This window comes from Stegastes partitus, unplaced genomic scaffold (assembly GCF_000690725.1).
Source record: "Stegastes partitus isolate 25-593 unplaced genomic scaffold, Stegastes_partitus-1.0.2 Scaffold3647, whole genome shotgun sequence".
Classification (NCBI taxonomy): Eukaryota; Metazoa; Chordata; class Actinopteri; family Pomacentridae; genus Stegastes; species Stegastes partitus.
This window is the reverse complement of record NW_007581378.1, coordinates 68598-85676: the sequence shown is the minus strand read 5'-3', so window position 1 is coordinate 85676 and position 17079 is coordinate 68598. Positions and strand designations below refer to the sequence as shown.

The 17079-nt window shown below is 38.5% G+C and overlaps 1 protein-coding gene across 1 annotated transcript; it reads right to left on the bottom strand.

Annotated features, from left to right (window-relative positions):
* Positions 1–1800: 1800 nt before the first annotated feature.
* Positions 1801–15727, bottom strand: cbx7b (chromobox homolog 7b). Its single transcript, XM_008306375.1, has 6 exons — positions 15531–15727; positions 9889–9932; positions 8518–8583; positions 8043–8109; positions 7566–7920; positions 1801–6099 (listed from the first exon to the last, which is right to left on the bottom strand). The coding sequence occupies exons 1-6, from the start codon at positions 15597–15599 to the stop codon at positions 5897–5899; spliced, it is 804 nt and encodes a 267-aa protein (XP_008304597.1). The 5' UTR covers positions 15600–15727; the 3' UTR covers positions 1801–5896.
* Between the last annotated feature and the right edge of the window lie 1352 nt (positions 15728–17079).

Genomic DNA, 17079 nt, shown 5'->3' with positions numbered 1-17079 from the left:
CAACAAATTTTCTGAAAATCTACAAAAATGGAATTATCTGTTTTTGCAAAAGATCTCTTCAAATATAAATTTGGAATTCTTGTTAAGTTATTTAAGGTATTAAATACAAATTTTTATTTAATTTGTATTTCATTATTTTATTGTATTTGCATTAACATTCTGCTACAATCTATTATTTGTAACATTCCATTTTATTTTGATTACTTTGATCTTTTATTATTTTCTCACCATCAGTTATTTGTACAGCACATTTACAACAACACGTTGAGTCAAGAACAAATACAATATGGTACAAAGACGCCAAACAAGTTTAAATATTGCAATTAAGACCCTACATTATTATTTGTTATATCAATTTACCTGACTGATTTAAATAATAAAACTAAGATCCAACAATACTACATAAAATACAAATTATTTAAATATCAGCTATAACATGTTGTTTTATTCCATTTTCTTGTGTTGTGCATTCGTCGCTAAATCCATTTTTATCTTCCCATGGTTTGCCATTTACTTATAAAGCAGTCTGCATTTGATTTCTTTATAAGAGTGCTATATAAATAAACTTATTTTTTATTATTTTTCCCTCCACTTATGACGCTTGCAGACATCTTGTACATCCATCACGACCTTCAGATGCAAACTGCACCTTGAAATAACCTCAGTGACCATGAAGAATCAAAAGAAGTTTACTAAGAATGATATTAAACATGAGCAACATTTATTTTAGTATTACCATAGAAATATTCTATACACAATGACACTTCATAGACTGGCGCAGGTAATGTGCAGGGTTACATCACAATAAAGTGCAATAAAGGTTCTTCGCTCAGTGGTGGACGAAAGCGGCACAAGCAACCACATCAGGCAACGTCAAATCCAGGCTGCTTGCTTTGTCATGTCAGTACATTTAAATATGGCATCAGCTCAGTGGTCGTCACAACCTGTAGAAAACTATCCTGCTCAGTCATCTGTGTGACAAATACAGAGGTATCTTTAAAGAATAAATATACATTCAGGTCAATGTAGAAAAATAATGATTAAAAAATACGTTTCCCTCCCCCTGCTGTCCCGTCGGTCTTCCTCTGCTTCAACGTCTCGTGTTTCAAGTCTTAACAACCTCGGAGCATCCCGACACACAGAAACTAAATAAGCAGGGACAGTGAGAGACTTTAGCCCTAAAAGCTCAACAATAAAATTTACGCAACATCAGGCACTTCCATTCCCTGCAGCTCCACTGTCACACAGAGACGTTTTTAGGATCAGGAGACCCGTCGTCCTCGGTGTGGGATAAACAACATGCAGACGCCGACGTGGGAGATTCCCCAGACGTGACACATCCCATCAGCTCCTGTGTTCACTGGGCAGCAGAGTTACAGCCATCACTGGCTCACGGCTCATTATGTTATAAAGTGACCTGTGAATGTTTTCAGTGTTTCTCCCTGACCGCTGTTAGATGTTGTCGCTTTATGAAGCTGTGCCAGTATAAGCACTTGAATCATTTGTCTGGATTTTAGCTAAATAATTCCTAGAATTATTTAAACGATCAGTCAGTTTTCTAGTCATCTGATTGATGGAGGGCGCTGAGTGACCTGTGACCTGTATTGAAGACCGTCACTCTGTCTTTGCACATATCTAAACTATAGCTAACATTGTTCTATTGCATACAGTAGAGTTTCAAATTCCTGTGTATTTCAGAGTTTGCTCAGCTGTCATAAGAATTCAAGATTCTGAAAGTTTCTATCCTTATCACTATTATGATTTTTCTTATTTTCATTTTATTTTCTGTCAGATAGAATTTCTTATTAAAAAAATTGCAGGTTGATTCACTTTCAGCATGATTTTTTTTTTGTGCAAAAAAAACTTTAGGCTATGTTTAAACAATATAAAAGCTTGAAGTGCTCTGAAATTTCTCATCATGTTATTGATTCAGATTCTGCAAGTAGTCTCTGATTATGAGGGAGTTGAAATGTGAAAGAAAAACTGAAGCCATAATGGAAAGTCTCATCTCTAAGTAGGCATTAACAAATGAATGATTCAGAACTAGTGACATTTTGTGAATCACACGTAACTGCATGTTACAATAATACAAAATAAAACATACAGATTACTTATTAATATGTAATATGTGGTCACAAAATTGAAAAGAACATTACTTTTGCAGAACTTTCATAAATGAATGAGCCGGGATGAGAATTTGTTCCACAAAGTCAAAATGTTTTTTAAGATTTAACTAGAAATAGAATGTTGTTGTTTATGTCGAAAGTGGGTCGACGGACATTTTTAAGAAAAAAAATATCTGAGAAAGCACTTATGTTGAAGTATAATTCCAAGGAAACAATTTTAAATATCCATAGTTTTGAAGCAAATCAGAGACGGTTGAGCAGAATGTCCATGATGACTTACTACAACATCTGTTTGGATTTGTGTGGCTGTAATGTATCTACAGTTAACACAGTCAGAGTCAGAGTTTGCACATTCTCCCTGTGTGGTTTATTTCCTGCTGCTTCCTCCCACAGTCCAATGACATGTTTAGTAGGTTAGCTGGTGATTCTGAACTGGCTGTAGGTGTGAGTGTTTATGGTTGTCTGCATCTGTGTTCACCCTGTGATGGATTGACAACCTGTCCAGGGTCAGTCCTCTCACTGGATGAGCTCCAGCCTCCTGTAAAACTCTACAGGATGAAGCAGCTGATGGATGGATGGATGCTTCATATGTAAAGTTTGAACTTTAAGAGTCCAACTGTAAAATCAATACACATTCCAACATCTACATTTCCCTGACGACTGAGCAAACTCAATCAGATCATATGAAACACGTGAAAGCTTCAGAACAGATCCTAAATGAGATTGTTTTGTCAACTCCTTCATCCATCCATTGAACGAGACGCCACGTACACTATATCCAAAGCTGTGTTCAACTTGTTTGATAACAGGATTTTTGTTTTTGCATTGTTTGATTTTTTAAAAAAAGAAATCCACATGCTTTTTCTGTTGTCAGCTTCAAATCAGCAAATTAAACCAAAACCCCAAAATAAAAGGTGTGTCTTATTTGTGACACACATTAAGATAGTATAATAATAGTATAATTAAATGTAATCTTGTGTAATTATTTAAGCATAAGTTTATGCAGTGGTAGTTTACTGTGTCACTCAACCTGTGATATATTGATGGTCCCTAAGTGAAACCTCTGTGGCAAAGAATGAGAGTTCAGCGGTGAGCTAACGTCCTCGTCCTGCCAACACCAGAGCAAACCGAGTTAAAAGGTCGCCCTCCATCTGGAGTGAATTTCTATCCAGTGTATCTAACTTCACCTCAGTACAGTTTAACGTCTATTTAACATCTAATCCAACCGCCAATTTAAAGACTGAGAAAGCGAGTGGATTTCTGTTTACTTAAACAACATAAAGCGTTGTTTACTTCTGTTTTCAAGCTTGTGGAACACAGCTTTGATGGACCCACTAAACGTCCATCCTTCTTTTTTAGTCCATGTTGTAGATCAAGTCTGTTTGTAAAGCTCTGCTCGTCTCCACTTCATTAGCTAATTGTAAGTTGTGAGGTGTTGTTATTTTATTAAAAGTTCAAGCCTGCCAGCTGATTGTCAATTAACTAAAAACATCGCCCTTCTAAGACTTTAGTGTGTTTTATAAAATAATTGCCAGTCCTGCAAAGTTTGGGATTTTTAGTTCAAGTGCAATAGAAGTAATAAAACTAAACGTCTTTGTCTGGCTTTTAGTGGAGAGTTTTATTGTCTCATAATCATCTAAATGAGGACTTTCCTCTGGGAGAAACACTGAATCCTTGTCACTGTTCTGGACGTGATATAATCTGATTTAAAGCTACTGGATGTTGGTATGAAATGTCAAGCATTAGAATGTTGGTCTGCTGGTCAGTCTTTACCCCCCAGTGGACACAAACTCTACAGTGCAATTCCATAATACATTCTGTCATCAAATCTCTCTCATTTCTACATTTTGGTGCAAGATTTATTTGTCACTGGTATGATGGGCTGTATACTTTGAGATGAACAACTACGTGTACGGAGAAGACTACGCTGTCTGTCTTTGCGTTATCTGTACTGGAGGAGAAAGGCATGCAGGCGGATCAAATGATCTCTAAGAGGACTTTGAAACGCATACAAGACTAAGCCACGTGTTGTACAGTCGTAACAGTCTATGTGTTTACAGGTTACAGGTACAGCACTGCGTGTTAGTATGGGACTCACAGCTATTCCCACATCACTGTAGTTTGCAGTATGTACAAGATCTGAGTCCGGTATGGTTAGTGTAGTGTGGAAGAGAGATGACAAACAGTGGCAAGTTTACATGCACAGAGGGCTCTTACTTGATCTTCCCATGACTATTAATAGTACCTCGTTAGCATTCTATACTCAAAGATTCAGAGTAACGACTAACAAAGTGCATTTAAGTGCTGACTTTTAAAGCAGATCTAAAGATTTCCAGCATTTCAGTTTCCAGTTTTGTGCTACTTTATACTTTCAAACTACTATGCTTATGAGCAAAATAAGGTTCAGAATAAGGATTTTAACCACAGACTGCGTATAAAAGAAGGATGTAGCCTCCAGGTCTGAATGAAAAGAGCCTCAAACCTGCATTCTTTCTTAGGGCCAGCAGGGGGCGACTCCTCTGGTTGCTAAAAGAAGTCAGATTGTATATATAACTATGAGAAAACGATTCGACTTGTCCCTGATTTACTACCACAGTAAACCTTTTCCCAAAGAGTTTATGGTCTCAATTTCCTTCAATAGAGCATGATGTTTATTTAGTAAATTATGGCCCCATATACAGTAAAATAGATGATAAAGCAGGGTATGTTTTATGGCGGCGCTATCTTGTGAGTCACTAACATTTGGGCACGTGTAATGTACTCGAATCTCAGTCAGATTGTCCCTTATGTCACATCTGGTTACAAAAGAGCAAGATGTACCTACGGCCATCATTCATATAGTCAGTGATCGCAAAATTGAAATTCATGCAAACTCATATAGTTTGCTGAATCTGTCATGGTAAAATGATGCCCAATCTGTTAGCTGCTTTAAAGGTACCTGGTGGAGTTTTTGATCTCTTGTAGCTTTAAGAAGAATCGTTTTGATAAGCGGGTTTCTGTTTGTCTCTGATACAGACGCATGAGCATTAACAAGCTTGTTCGCTAGGGCTGAACAATTCATTTCAATGAAAGTCTCAACTTGAAACAATGCAATCACAAAGGCTGTAATTCAGGATAAACAAGATGTGGCTATTAAATAATGACGCTAATGCTGTATTTCCAGTTTGTTACATTGTAACTGTCAAAGGTTGTTAATACTTATCTATTGATCAGTGTGGTTCAGGCAGCGTGCATCCTGCTAACTCAAAATAATCCTCAGCTAAAGTCTGCACCTTCTTCACATTTGTTCTTCCACTTTTGTGACTGTGCCTCAATACTTGGGTTGCACATTTTGTTTTACATATGAAACGAGCCAAAACAGATTTGTCCCAGATTTAGTGCTGTGATAAACAGTATTATTTCTTCACCGGATGTTTCAGTTGGAACTATTACCAAACTAATTTCTTTCTGAGGAGGAAATGCTGTTTGAACTAATTGCAGCCGGCTGCCCACCTTTTTCCGTTTTCTTTGGTCGCCATGAGAAGTGACAACTTGCTGTAGGTATTAAGTACCATTTCTAAATAAAGTTCATATTCAGGTGACTCTGTGCATGTAAACGTACCACTCACCAGGCTGGAGGCAGCTGGCAATGGAGGAGCAGAGAGGGAGGGTGAAAAAAAGGAGTGAAAACACCAAACCCTCGACCACCGTTCGCACACTGTGATTAAGTCAGTGCCTCTGCCTCCCTCTCACGGTGCCTTCACTGCCAGCCTGCTCCCACTGCAGTGCATTCACACCTCCAGGCCCAAGTCTCTGAAGAAGCCTTTGGCGACTCTTGACTCTTTGAAAGTAACCGTGAGGGAGTTGAGGGTGACGTCCGTGACCGTCACCTCTCCTGGACGGATGACGGGCCTCCAGACGTCGTCTGGCTTCTCTGCTGCAGTAACCTCGACCGGTCGGGTGGCGGAGCTCCAGTCGCCTGTCCTCTCCTGCCCTGATGGAGGCGAGGACATGCAGAGAGAAAGACCGAAGGAGAGAAGGGTCGAGTTGCAGTCAGACAGCAATTGCATCAAGCCCATCACTTTTGTGCTGTTATTGAGTTAAGAACTCTTGACTGACCTGGATCTGGACTCTGATACATGTTATAAATTGACAACGGCAGACGAGATGCTGAAGGAACAGACAGCTATTAGAGCCGAACAGAAGGCAGATGTACTTCATTATGTGCACCTCATTAGTATTTTGGGGAGACTTGGAGGCATCTTTTAACTTTAAATTATTGCCACTGTGCATGAAGTCAACTCGTTATAGATAAGTTAAACAGGCAGTCAACAGTGTCATCTGTAAGTTATTGTTTTTACTTTAAAAAAACATATTACTGGTCTTTGTTTGAAAATCAAAAATGGAACATTTCAGGTACCAGAATAATAATAACAATAATAAAAAACAAGAAACAATAAAACACAGTTTCTTTTTTTTGTTTTTTTGATAAATCCTTTTTTTGTTTTTATTTGGAAACCAAAATGGTGTGAAACGTGGCTTTTGTCTTTTTGAATTTTAATCCAAGATCAACATCACGTGGTTTTTTATTTTTCGTGCCCAATTTATTTATTTATTTTTTTTAGCAAACAGGCAAAAAACTAAACTCCAGAAATGCTCCATCTTTGTTTTTGGAAATTCCTTTTTTGATTTAAAGGCAAGCTGACAGAAAAGCTATGCTAGAAAAGTGAAACATTGTGACCGCACAGACAACCACGTGTTTTCCTTTTTTTGGTTTTAGTTTTGAAAACAAATAAGAGGAACTGAAAAAAATGACCATTTTTGACAGTCTTTTAATTGTCTGTTCTCATTTTTTTTTCGCTCTAAAACAAAGAATAGAAATACTTTATTTTTTTTATTGTTTAACTACAAAAAAATTACAAATTAGGACATAAAAATGTTCCTTATGCAGAATCGAGAGTCCTTTTACTGCTTGAATAACCAACTGGATGAAGCCAATTTGGCTGCAGTTATAAATCATTTGTGTTGTTTTTTTCTAGATGCAGCCACTTGTGAGTGTGTTCAGTCACATGTTGCACTTCTTGTTTTGCTTCCAGTGACATCAAGCTCACTCTGGTAAAGATTTTGGCGATGCTGGCGCCCTGCTCCAAACACCATAATAAACACTTTTTTCCATAGTTGGACATGACTAAACTCAAACGCCAGGCTTCTCATAGAAACCCTGTTTAACATGGAGACTCTACAGTAACTGTCTATATGCAAAAGAGCGTCTTTATTGAGTCTATATTTTGCAATCTGCATTATTTCCTCTTTAATCAGCCCAGAATGAGGCAACTTTAATGTTTTTGGTTGCATGCACAGTGAAAGAAGCTTTGCCTACGAGGAGGTTGACAAAGAGTCAAGTGAAACTGGGTCGAGGTGGTGATTAGAGTCCACTGACTGACCGACTGACACACTTACCATGTAAAATGCTGTCTCTCTTCGTTGCCGTCTCCTTTTGAGCCTCCTCTTTCTCTTCTCTGTCCTCATCATCTTCCACATTGTTCTCCACCTCCTCCTCTTCCTCTTCCTCTTCCCACCCTTCCCAGTCCTCCTGTGTAGGACTTGGAGGGTTGGAGTTAAGGCATCTGAACTGCGACCTCCTCTGTTTGCTTTTTCGATGTGCCAGATGTGGTCCTGGGCCCTGCCTGCAGTCATCGTACGGCTGATCCTCGTCCTCAGGGACCAGAGAGCGAGTCAGAGAGAGTCGCAGGCGAGGCGGAGGTTTCTCTGGAGTCTTGTGAGCGCTGCGGAGATCCATGGTGTAGACGGTGTTCTGAATCGAGATCAAACAGAAAAAGAAGTCTTGAAAATACGGCGACACAGAGCACCAGAACTGGGCAGGAGCCAGCAAGGGAAAAGCAATTAGAATTTTTAAAACTGAATTCCAAACATTACCTCTAGAAGGAGTCGTTTGGATTTGGATCCTTTCTTCCTGTGACCCAGAGTTCGGTCCTTCTGTTCTCTAGAAAAGCCAAGCAGCATATATGAGCGTAATAATAATGTATTAACTGAGCTGTTGTTCAGACATGGAAATAAGCTTCTTCTATCTTTCCCATGGAGACAAGAAAACTCAAACTTAACTGCATGTCAGTTTGTTTCAAATCAAATGAGTCATCAAAAAAAGGAAGGAAAAGTCAACATTAATTATTATTAATCCACCAGAAAATAGTGAGGCCTTGTCAGCAGGGGGTACAGGCAACAATCCAACAACCCACAACACATACTTATTCCAGATGGAGAGAGGACTTGGATCTGGGTCTGCTGAGTCATGATCTCTTTATGATTAATACAACGTAAAAAGAAAGATTTACTCGGCACACTCCCGGCCAGCTATGTGTCAAACAGTCTCACATGTTGAGTAGGGTCTTACTTCTCTTCGAAGGCCTGCACCAAGCGCTGGTCCAGGATGTGTTCCTCAGGCTCCCAGGTGCTGTACCTGGAAGAGGTCACATACATGGAAGCCTTGTTCATTTGTCTGTGAACTCCATCATCAGTTTGTTTTTATATCCAGTTAGCTGATTAGATCATTCTGTTTATTAACACAGCATGATTTAACATTCTCCATTAAAATGTTGGCTGAAAGAGGGCTCATACAAATCTTCTTCAGCTGAAGTGGATGTATCCTCTTCAGAAAGTCAACCAGTTGTTACTTTTAAATAAAAAAATGAAAAAACTTTCTTTTTAGAATATTTAACCCTCCTATTACCTTCAAATTTACTGACATATTTTATCCTTGGTTTCAATTGGACCCCAGCAATTTAAACCTCCAGAAAATATCACAATTAAAGTTGTTACCCAAGTTTATGTGTAAATATCCCTTTAAATGAAACTGAAAAAATTATGTAAATGACTTATTTAGAGATGGTAAACACTGAATGAGGTCAAATTGACCCCAAAGGTAACAGGAGGGTTAAGTCCTAAAGGCAAACTTAATAATATCCTAAAGAGCTCTAACTAAGCTAATTCTCACATTGGTCCAAGGTACTCGTCTGTGCGTATGTATAATTTGTTGTATATATCAGTTTGAATATGAGATACATTTGTACTTTCATTTTAACTTATTAAGACCTGGCATCCACATGCGTGGACATCACATTTTGGGTTATATTATACATATTTTTTATTTGATTTGATTTTTATTATTTTATTGCTTTTAATTTTTTTAAAATTTTTTTTAAATGAAAAAATATCTTTTTGAATTTATTTCTAAAATATATATTTATTTTCTTTGTATTTTAAAAAACTTTTTTTTACATGTTTATTTTATTTTTTATTTTTTAAATAAAAATGCAAATCAAACAGCAAGCCGGTTAGGTGGTTAGCACCGTCCCCTCACAGTTAGAAGGTCGCCGGTTTGTGTCCCGGTGAGGACACCCGGGATCTTTATGCGTGGAGTTTGCATGTTCTCCCTGTGCAGCGGTTCTCTCCGGGTTCTCCGGCTTCCTCCCACAGTCCAAAAACATATTGAGGTTAATTGGTGATTCTAAATTGTCTGTAGGTGTGAATGTGAGTGTGCTTGGTTGTCTGTCTCTAAGTGTAGCCCTGTGATAGACTGGTGACCTGTCCAGGGTGTCCCCTGCCTTAAGGCCCTAAGTCAGCTGGGACAGACTCCAGCCCCCCCGCGACCCTAGTGAGGATTAAGCAGTGTATAGATAATGAAGGGATGTATGCATATCAAACACTGGGTCTTAAGAAGTTAATGTATCCACCCAGTCTTCTGTAACTAAGTCTACATACTCACTTTGGAGGCCATCCTTTCCATTTCAGCAGATACTCCACGTTCCCCTGTGGAGATACAAAGTTTATATGTTTAACTATATATGCAAAGTTTACAAATGTTACAAATGTCATAGTCACATTCAACCAGCCCATTCTGTACGACACAATTTTCTGGCTGCACCTCACTATCATTCTGCTATAGTTGGACGCTACTGTTGCACTGACTTGTGTGTATTTCTTTAAACCAATTGTCTTGGGCGGAGCTAAGCGAAGGGATGCTGCTTCTATGTTCCTACAAAACAGTGACAGGTGGAATTGTTGTGGCGGAAGAGTTGTATGCAGAGAGATGAGCACTGTCATTAACTTGGATAATCCACGGCAACAAACTAGTAGAGCTGCTTTACTGCACGATCCAAATCCTCTGCAAAACGCTACATTTTCAGTGTAGTAGGTTGCTGCTCGGTTGTTGTTGTCCCCAGTCGTAAGGAAAACAGTCACACACAGATAGCAGAAGGAACAGACAAAGTCACCTTGTTATATTTTAACAGACCTGAAAACACAACCAGCCACTGGTGTATAGGGGTGGGAATCACAGAACAACTTACAATATGAAGCTACAATGATTACCATGATACTAACGGTATCAAGATACAGTGATTCTGTAACATGCTGCAAGGCGATCATCTACGATGCATCATGATATCTGTGTAACTGAAGAAGAAAAAATACCCCTAAATAAGTAATTATTCATGGCATTGTGGTATCAGTGTGTGTATTATCATTATTGTTTAATCTTTTTAATATGCCACTTCAGTTAATTTGCTTTCACATTTGCTTTCTACATCTGTTCATCTTTCCCCCCTCCATATCTTATCTTCACCACAGGTCAGTTCACTTCACTTCATCCACATTCATCTGATAATGGCCTCCACGACTCATCATGAGGTGGTGACTCTGGTAAGCCAAATTGGTTGAGGGAATCTGTTTTAAGTGCTTTTATGTTTTAGAAAAAATATCAATATTTGGCAGCAGTGCACCAAAAATGCATTGCAAGAGGAGGATACACAATTATTGCTGTAGCGAAATGTTGTGCCACCACCACCAATTCACGAGGAAAAAAAGCAAGAAGTAAAGGAAAACCTGAAAAATGAAAATGATTTGGTGAGTATGAACCCCTTTGCAAACCGTCTTACCTCAATCCAGTCACGCCACAGATGTCTAATTTTGATAAAACATGAAGGAATGAATTCCTGTCTGCATTTAAACACATTTAACCCACTGATCTACTAGATATGATATCTCAAACACAACAGGTTAGATTACACTTTATTAGGGTGTTCTGGTGCCATAACTTCTGCAGTACTGATCTGGATTTTATTGAAGCCTGTAGGATGCTACATCATCTTCATGACTAGCTGAAGGATGCCTGCATCCTCTGTGGAAAATCACCAATTTACTTGTCTCCTGTTGTATTTTTATTCAGATTCAACTGATTGACAGATTTATAAATATACAAATACATGAGAATAAAGTAGCTACAGTAAGAATCAGTCTTGCTTCTCTAAAAACAGAACTGATCACTATGTAATGTAATGTAAGCCACACTCAACGTGCATTTTTTCATGTCAGCTTATTGTCGCTGCTGGAGTTTGCAGTTCATATGTAGGAAGATGTTGCCATGCCATCAGACAATTTCTATAATTAACATGACGCTGAAATGTACTGTATGTTTTCCATAGACTAGCCAAGCCCCTCAGAGTTAGTCATTCTCACTGACATCATCCAATTATAACTTCCCAGCACTCAAAGGTATTCTCAGCGGGTGAAGTCACCACTTTTCCCGACTTCATGTTACTCACCCACTTCCCCATATACAATGACAAGAAGAATATCCTGCATTAACAGCGCACAGTGTGCTAGGCTTTAATTAATAGATCTAAAGAGCCATATTTGCTATAACCGGCAACATAAATATATTACAGCATGATGCCTGTAATTATGATGCACTCACAGGGTAGTCTGTATTTTCATGCATCGGTGCAAAGATGAGTTCAGCTCTGTGCACTCCGCTAGATCTGAATTTGGATTTGACTAAAAATCTAAAAATATCATTCAAGTTCAGTCATACAACTCTGACTGTAATATCAGAGTGTCAAGCAACATTTCACATAAAGGTGACGGTACATGAGTGCATGTGTGTCTGAGTTGTGGATGGAGAAATACAAACCACAAAAAAACACATGTGGTTTAACCATTGCTGCTGCAGAGCTGGTCTATAACAGGGCTGTGTGCATTCTGTATCTACTTTGCTTTCACTTCTTAAGCCTGAGCTGAAAGTCAAACCACTTATACTAAGTGTATACAAATTCATATTAAGTACATCTCCATTACAATAACTAACAAAACGGGGGGACAAGGTTGCCAAACATTCCTCTATGCAGTAAAAACCCTAAAGATCAATTAATACTTTAGTTCATTTATCAAGAAAAAAATGTTACAAAACATTAGCTGCTATTTGAGCATTTTCACTTTAGGCACAAGTTTTTAGCTGCACAATACTGTTAATATTAGAACTGTAACGGACAGAAAATGCTGTTAACTGTATGTTTTATACACAGTTTTAAGTGTGTGTTGCCAATATGCTTACTCAAAGACAGTCTTTCACTGGGTTGTCCATGGATAACTTCACTGTGTCCTAAACTTTAATATTTTAATTAGTCAGATATTTTATTAAGAGTACATAATATTGCAGGTTCTCAACTTTCACATACAATTTAGTCAGATTAATTTGTATTATATACAACACTCTAATAACAGTAACCCTGTTAATAGTTAACTAACTCCAAGGTGAACAGCCTCTGGCATGTTGGAACAAGTCAGGTAAAGGAAGTCGGCAAGTTGGATCCGGAACTTTGGGACAAGGATTGGCTGGTTAGTTAATAGTTCGTTAATAGTTAAAATTAGTAAGGAAAATTTGTGTTTTATATGATTTCCTTGACTTTATAACTGTATTATTTAAACTATTCAGGTAAATTCATATCATAAATAGTACTGTAGGATCTCCGTGTTAATAAGAGTTTAGTTGGTAAATTTGTGTATTTTGTAATATTGTTGGAATTTAATTGTAATATTTAAATTACTCAAAGAAATTCACTAACTGAATAAAATTGTAGGATTTTACCTATAATATTAGGTCAAATGATTTGTTTATTTCAGTGATTATTTCAAGGTCTTAACCTTTATGCTTAAATTATTTAGTTAAATTTCAATTTTACATAGTTTTTGTAGGGTCCTAACTATAATATTTAAATTAATCACGTAAATTTACATACTACACTGTAGTGCCTTAACCTTATTATTAAAATCAGTAATTTGTTAGATCATACAATATTGTTTTTTAGTCTTAACCACAACAATTAGATAAATATATTGGGAAAATTAAGTAAAGTTGTTATTTTATATAATATTGTTTGGTCTTGACTTTAATGTTCAAATCGATCAGGTAAATTTTTATTTTAAATAATTTTTCTAGTCAGGTGAATTTGTGTTTTCTAAAATGTTTGTAGGCTTTGAACTTTAATAAATTATTCTGATTATACACATAATAAATACTATTGTAAAGTCTTAAGCTTCATATTGGATTTAGTCTAGCAAACCTTTATTTTACTATATAAACACTTGTTGTATTTTATATGATGTTGCTGTCATAATATTTACATTTTTAGGGTAAATTATTTAAATTATTTAAGTAAATTCACATAGTTAATAACACTGCAGGTTCTTACAAGAACAGTTAAACTTGTTGGGTAATTTTTAACGTCATTTCCTACTGGAGAGCAGTGTGTCTTAGCAGCTGTTGATTTAAAGGTGTTGTGTTAATAATGATGACTTTACTTATTACAGTGCTGCCAACTTAATGTCATACCGCTTTATAGAAAATCCCCTTTATAACCACAAGTCCCAAATATTTTCCTACAACAGCTATAGTAAAACAGCCCATTTATTGTCATAGAATAATGTCATAACCCGTTTTTTGTCATAACGAAATTCCCCAAAATCAATTCCAGGAATAACTTTGCCCGTTTACAGTCATGCTTAGCCGATCGTTGCAGCTCATGGGCCGAGTGTCGGTCACACGTGGCAAATTATTACACCCCGGTCAGCCACGGAAGGCAACTTGTTTGTCAGTTACCTGCTCACTTCAGATCTGCTTCACTTAGTTATTCACATACTGTCTGACATTAATTAGGGCACATCAAAGAGAATCGCATTGTTGCAGAGCATGTCGTCACTCATAACCGAACTGTTCAGCTAGTTAACCACGGTAAGTTTATCCTCGAAATACCCTCTGGGTAAAGGAAATAACTTTTATTGATGGGGTGGCTTTTTGTATCGACAAAGGTGAAATTTCACTGAAGCAAAACCATAAACCACACACCGCTTATTATTATTTATTGTTTGTATTGTTTATAGTCAGAGTTACATTCTATGTAATTGTCTATATCCTGTTTATAGCTATATTCTTTTATCTTTTATGTTATTTTTATACTTTTATACTTTTTTTTTCTATGTTCAGTTTGCACCGTGGGGCCTTGGAATATGGTAATTCCAGTTCTCTGTATGTTGCACATATGGTAAGACTGACAATAAAGCTTGACTTGACTTGATGAAGCTCCGTTTGAATGAACATTTTAAGAATTCATTAGCAAAAACAGATAACTCTATTTTTGTAGATTTTTAGAAAACATATTTTTTGGTTGTTTGCTTGAGACAATATCAATCAAACTGAAGTTGAGTGTATTTGACTCAGTAGAAATGACATGACAAAAGTAGAGATAACTTAAGTTTGATTGATATTGTCTCAGGTAGATGATGGAAAAGTGAGTTTTCTGAAGGTTTGTGAAGATGGAGTTCTCTGTGTCTGCACATGAACTCTTCATTTCTTCCTTTGTATGTGAAAGCCACATGTTTTTAACCCTATTCAGGACTTTAATATGTGCAAAATATTTGTTGGTGTTCATTATAGACTTTTATACTATGTTTGATACATTTTCCCATAAGTTGACGTATTTTTGGTTCCAAATGCATGAAAAATGTCCCTCTTATTATATTTTTTAAAGAAATCTTCAAAAATAAAAAAACAATACCTGTCACCTAAACCAAATGGCCTGGGGTCCAGAAGACCCCAAAACTCCTGAATAGGGTTAAGAGCAGGAGCAGCAGTGGTGTCCAGGCTGGTGTAAGGGGACCCTCTGGGCTCTGCGGCCCACAGCGCCTATCTTCGCCCCTGCACATGTCAACACAACACGGTAACTTAACCCAAACCTAATTAGCAGCCAAACGGGCCTCAAACGGAGGTGCTGTGCCGATAACGTGACCTCCTGCGGGATACCGGAGGCGAACACCTGACACGTAAAGCGGCGGTGCGATGACAACAAGAGTCCACGCTGCGTTAAAGGGACATCCTCGTGTATCCCGCCCCCTTTCACACACAGCTCCGCAATTAGATAACCGGATTAGTAGCGCAGCTCTCCTCATTTAATCTCTCAAGCTTTCATTAGCATCCAAAGTAGCATCCTGTGCTCCCAACAACGTGTCTCCGTCAACTACCTCCCGCGGACACACGCACTCAGAAATTAGGGCAAGAAATGTCAAAGCATTTACCTTCCGAACTCTTTTCTTCACGATTGATTCCACGGCGAACACTTGCTCTCCAATCGCCGACAGCTCCATCTGTGCGCCGTCCGCGGCTTCAACTGTCAAAGTAGCGTCCTTCTGCTCCACAAAGTAAGCTAACGGTAACTGCTGCTGACAGCGGCGCCTCGCTCCGTCCGCTTCCCCGCTCAGCCGCCGCGTTTTCCCCCCTCCCCACACACACACGCACGCACTTTACGGGCCCATTTATCCACACGGACTTCCCGGTGCTGGATGTTTCCGTGCGTCCGGTGACTTTACAAAATCTGCGACACATCTGCACAACGCTTGGCGCGCGCCCGTCTTCCCGAAGCGCGCTCCCCGGCTACGATGAGTCCGCGCGCGCCGCCGGCTGCCCCATCATCCTTTTAATGTTAGGAGAGCAGAGAGGAAACCAGAAACACTGAAAACTGCAGCTCCACGCCGGAGAAATAGTCATCTGTGAATGAAATAACATTCAACTGGTGCTGCTGCTTGTTTTCACGAACACAGGTGGTCAAACAGTGGTTTCTAAAGTACGGTTCGTGCCCCTCTAAAGGGTCACAACATACATCAGGGGGGTCACCAGATGACTTCAAGTGCAGAAAAAGAGAAAAACTACCTAACCTTTGAGGGTTTTTTAAATATTAGATTATTTTCCCCTAATACTTACTTAACCGCCCAATTATCTTTGGGGTCAATTTGACTCCATTCAATGTTTAACATCTCTAAATAAGTCATTGACACATTTTTTTCAGTTCTATTTAAAGGGCTATTTATACATAAACTTGGGTAACAATTTTAATTATATTTTCAGGAGGTTTAAATTGCTGGGGTCAAATTGAACCCAAGGATAAAAGATGTCAGTAAATTTGAAGGTAATAGGAGGGTTAAAGCTGCAGCAAACAACTACCAGCTATGTAAAATTATAGCGGACTGATGGTGCCCTTTAAGAATGAAATCAGATTCCCTGTGTGTGTGTTGTAACTGGATCCATACTACCATACTGTATAGTATTCTAGAACGAGATCAGTATGTCCAGTGCACAGTATGTCAAATGCAGTATGGAATTGTATGCACAAAACAGCACATACTTTATTCAGGCGGCTGTGGCTCAGGTGGTAGAGCGGCTGTCCTCTGCTTGTAAGGTTGGCGGTTCGATCCCCTGCCCCTCCACAGTTGAAGTGTCCTTGGGCAAGATACTGAACCTGAAGTTGCTCCCAATGGCAGGCACCTTGCGTGGCAGCTCTGTTGCCATTGGTGTATGAATGTGTGTGTGAATGGGTGAATGAGAAAACATTGTAAAGTGCTGTGAGTACCACTAAGGTAGAAAAGCGCTATATAAGTGCATTACTTTGTAAGGGCGGCTGCAGTACCTAAGCAAAAACGTATGCAATTTTGAATGCAGCTTTAGTGTGTTCCCATACACAATATGTAAAGTGCAGTCAGATTTTGCAGTATGCAAGCCAGCATGTTTTCCTGACCACTCTGATCCTCGGCTCAGTTTTGTCACATGAGTGGCAGTGTTTGGCACAGGGAC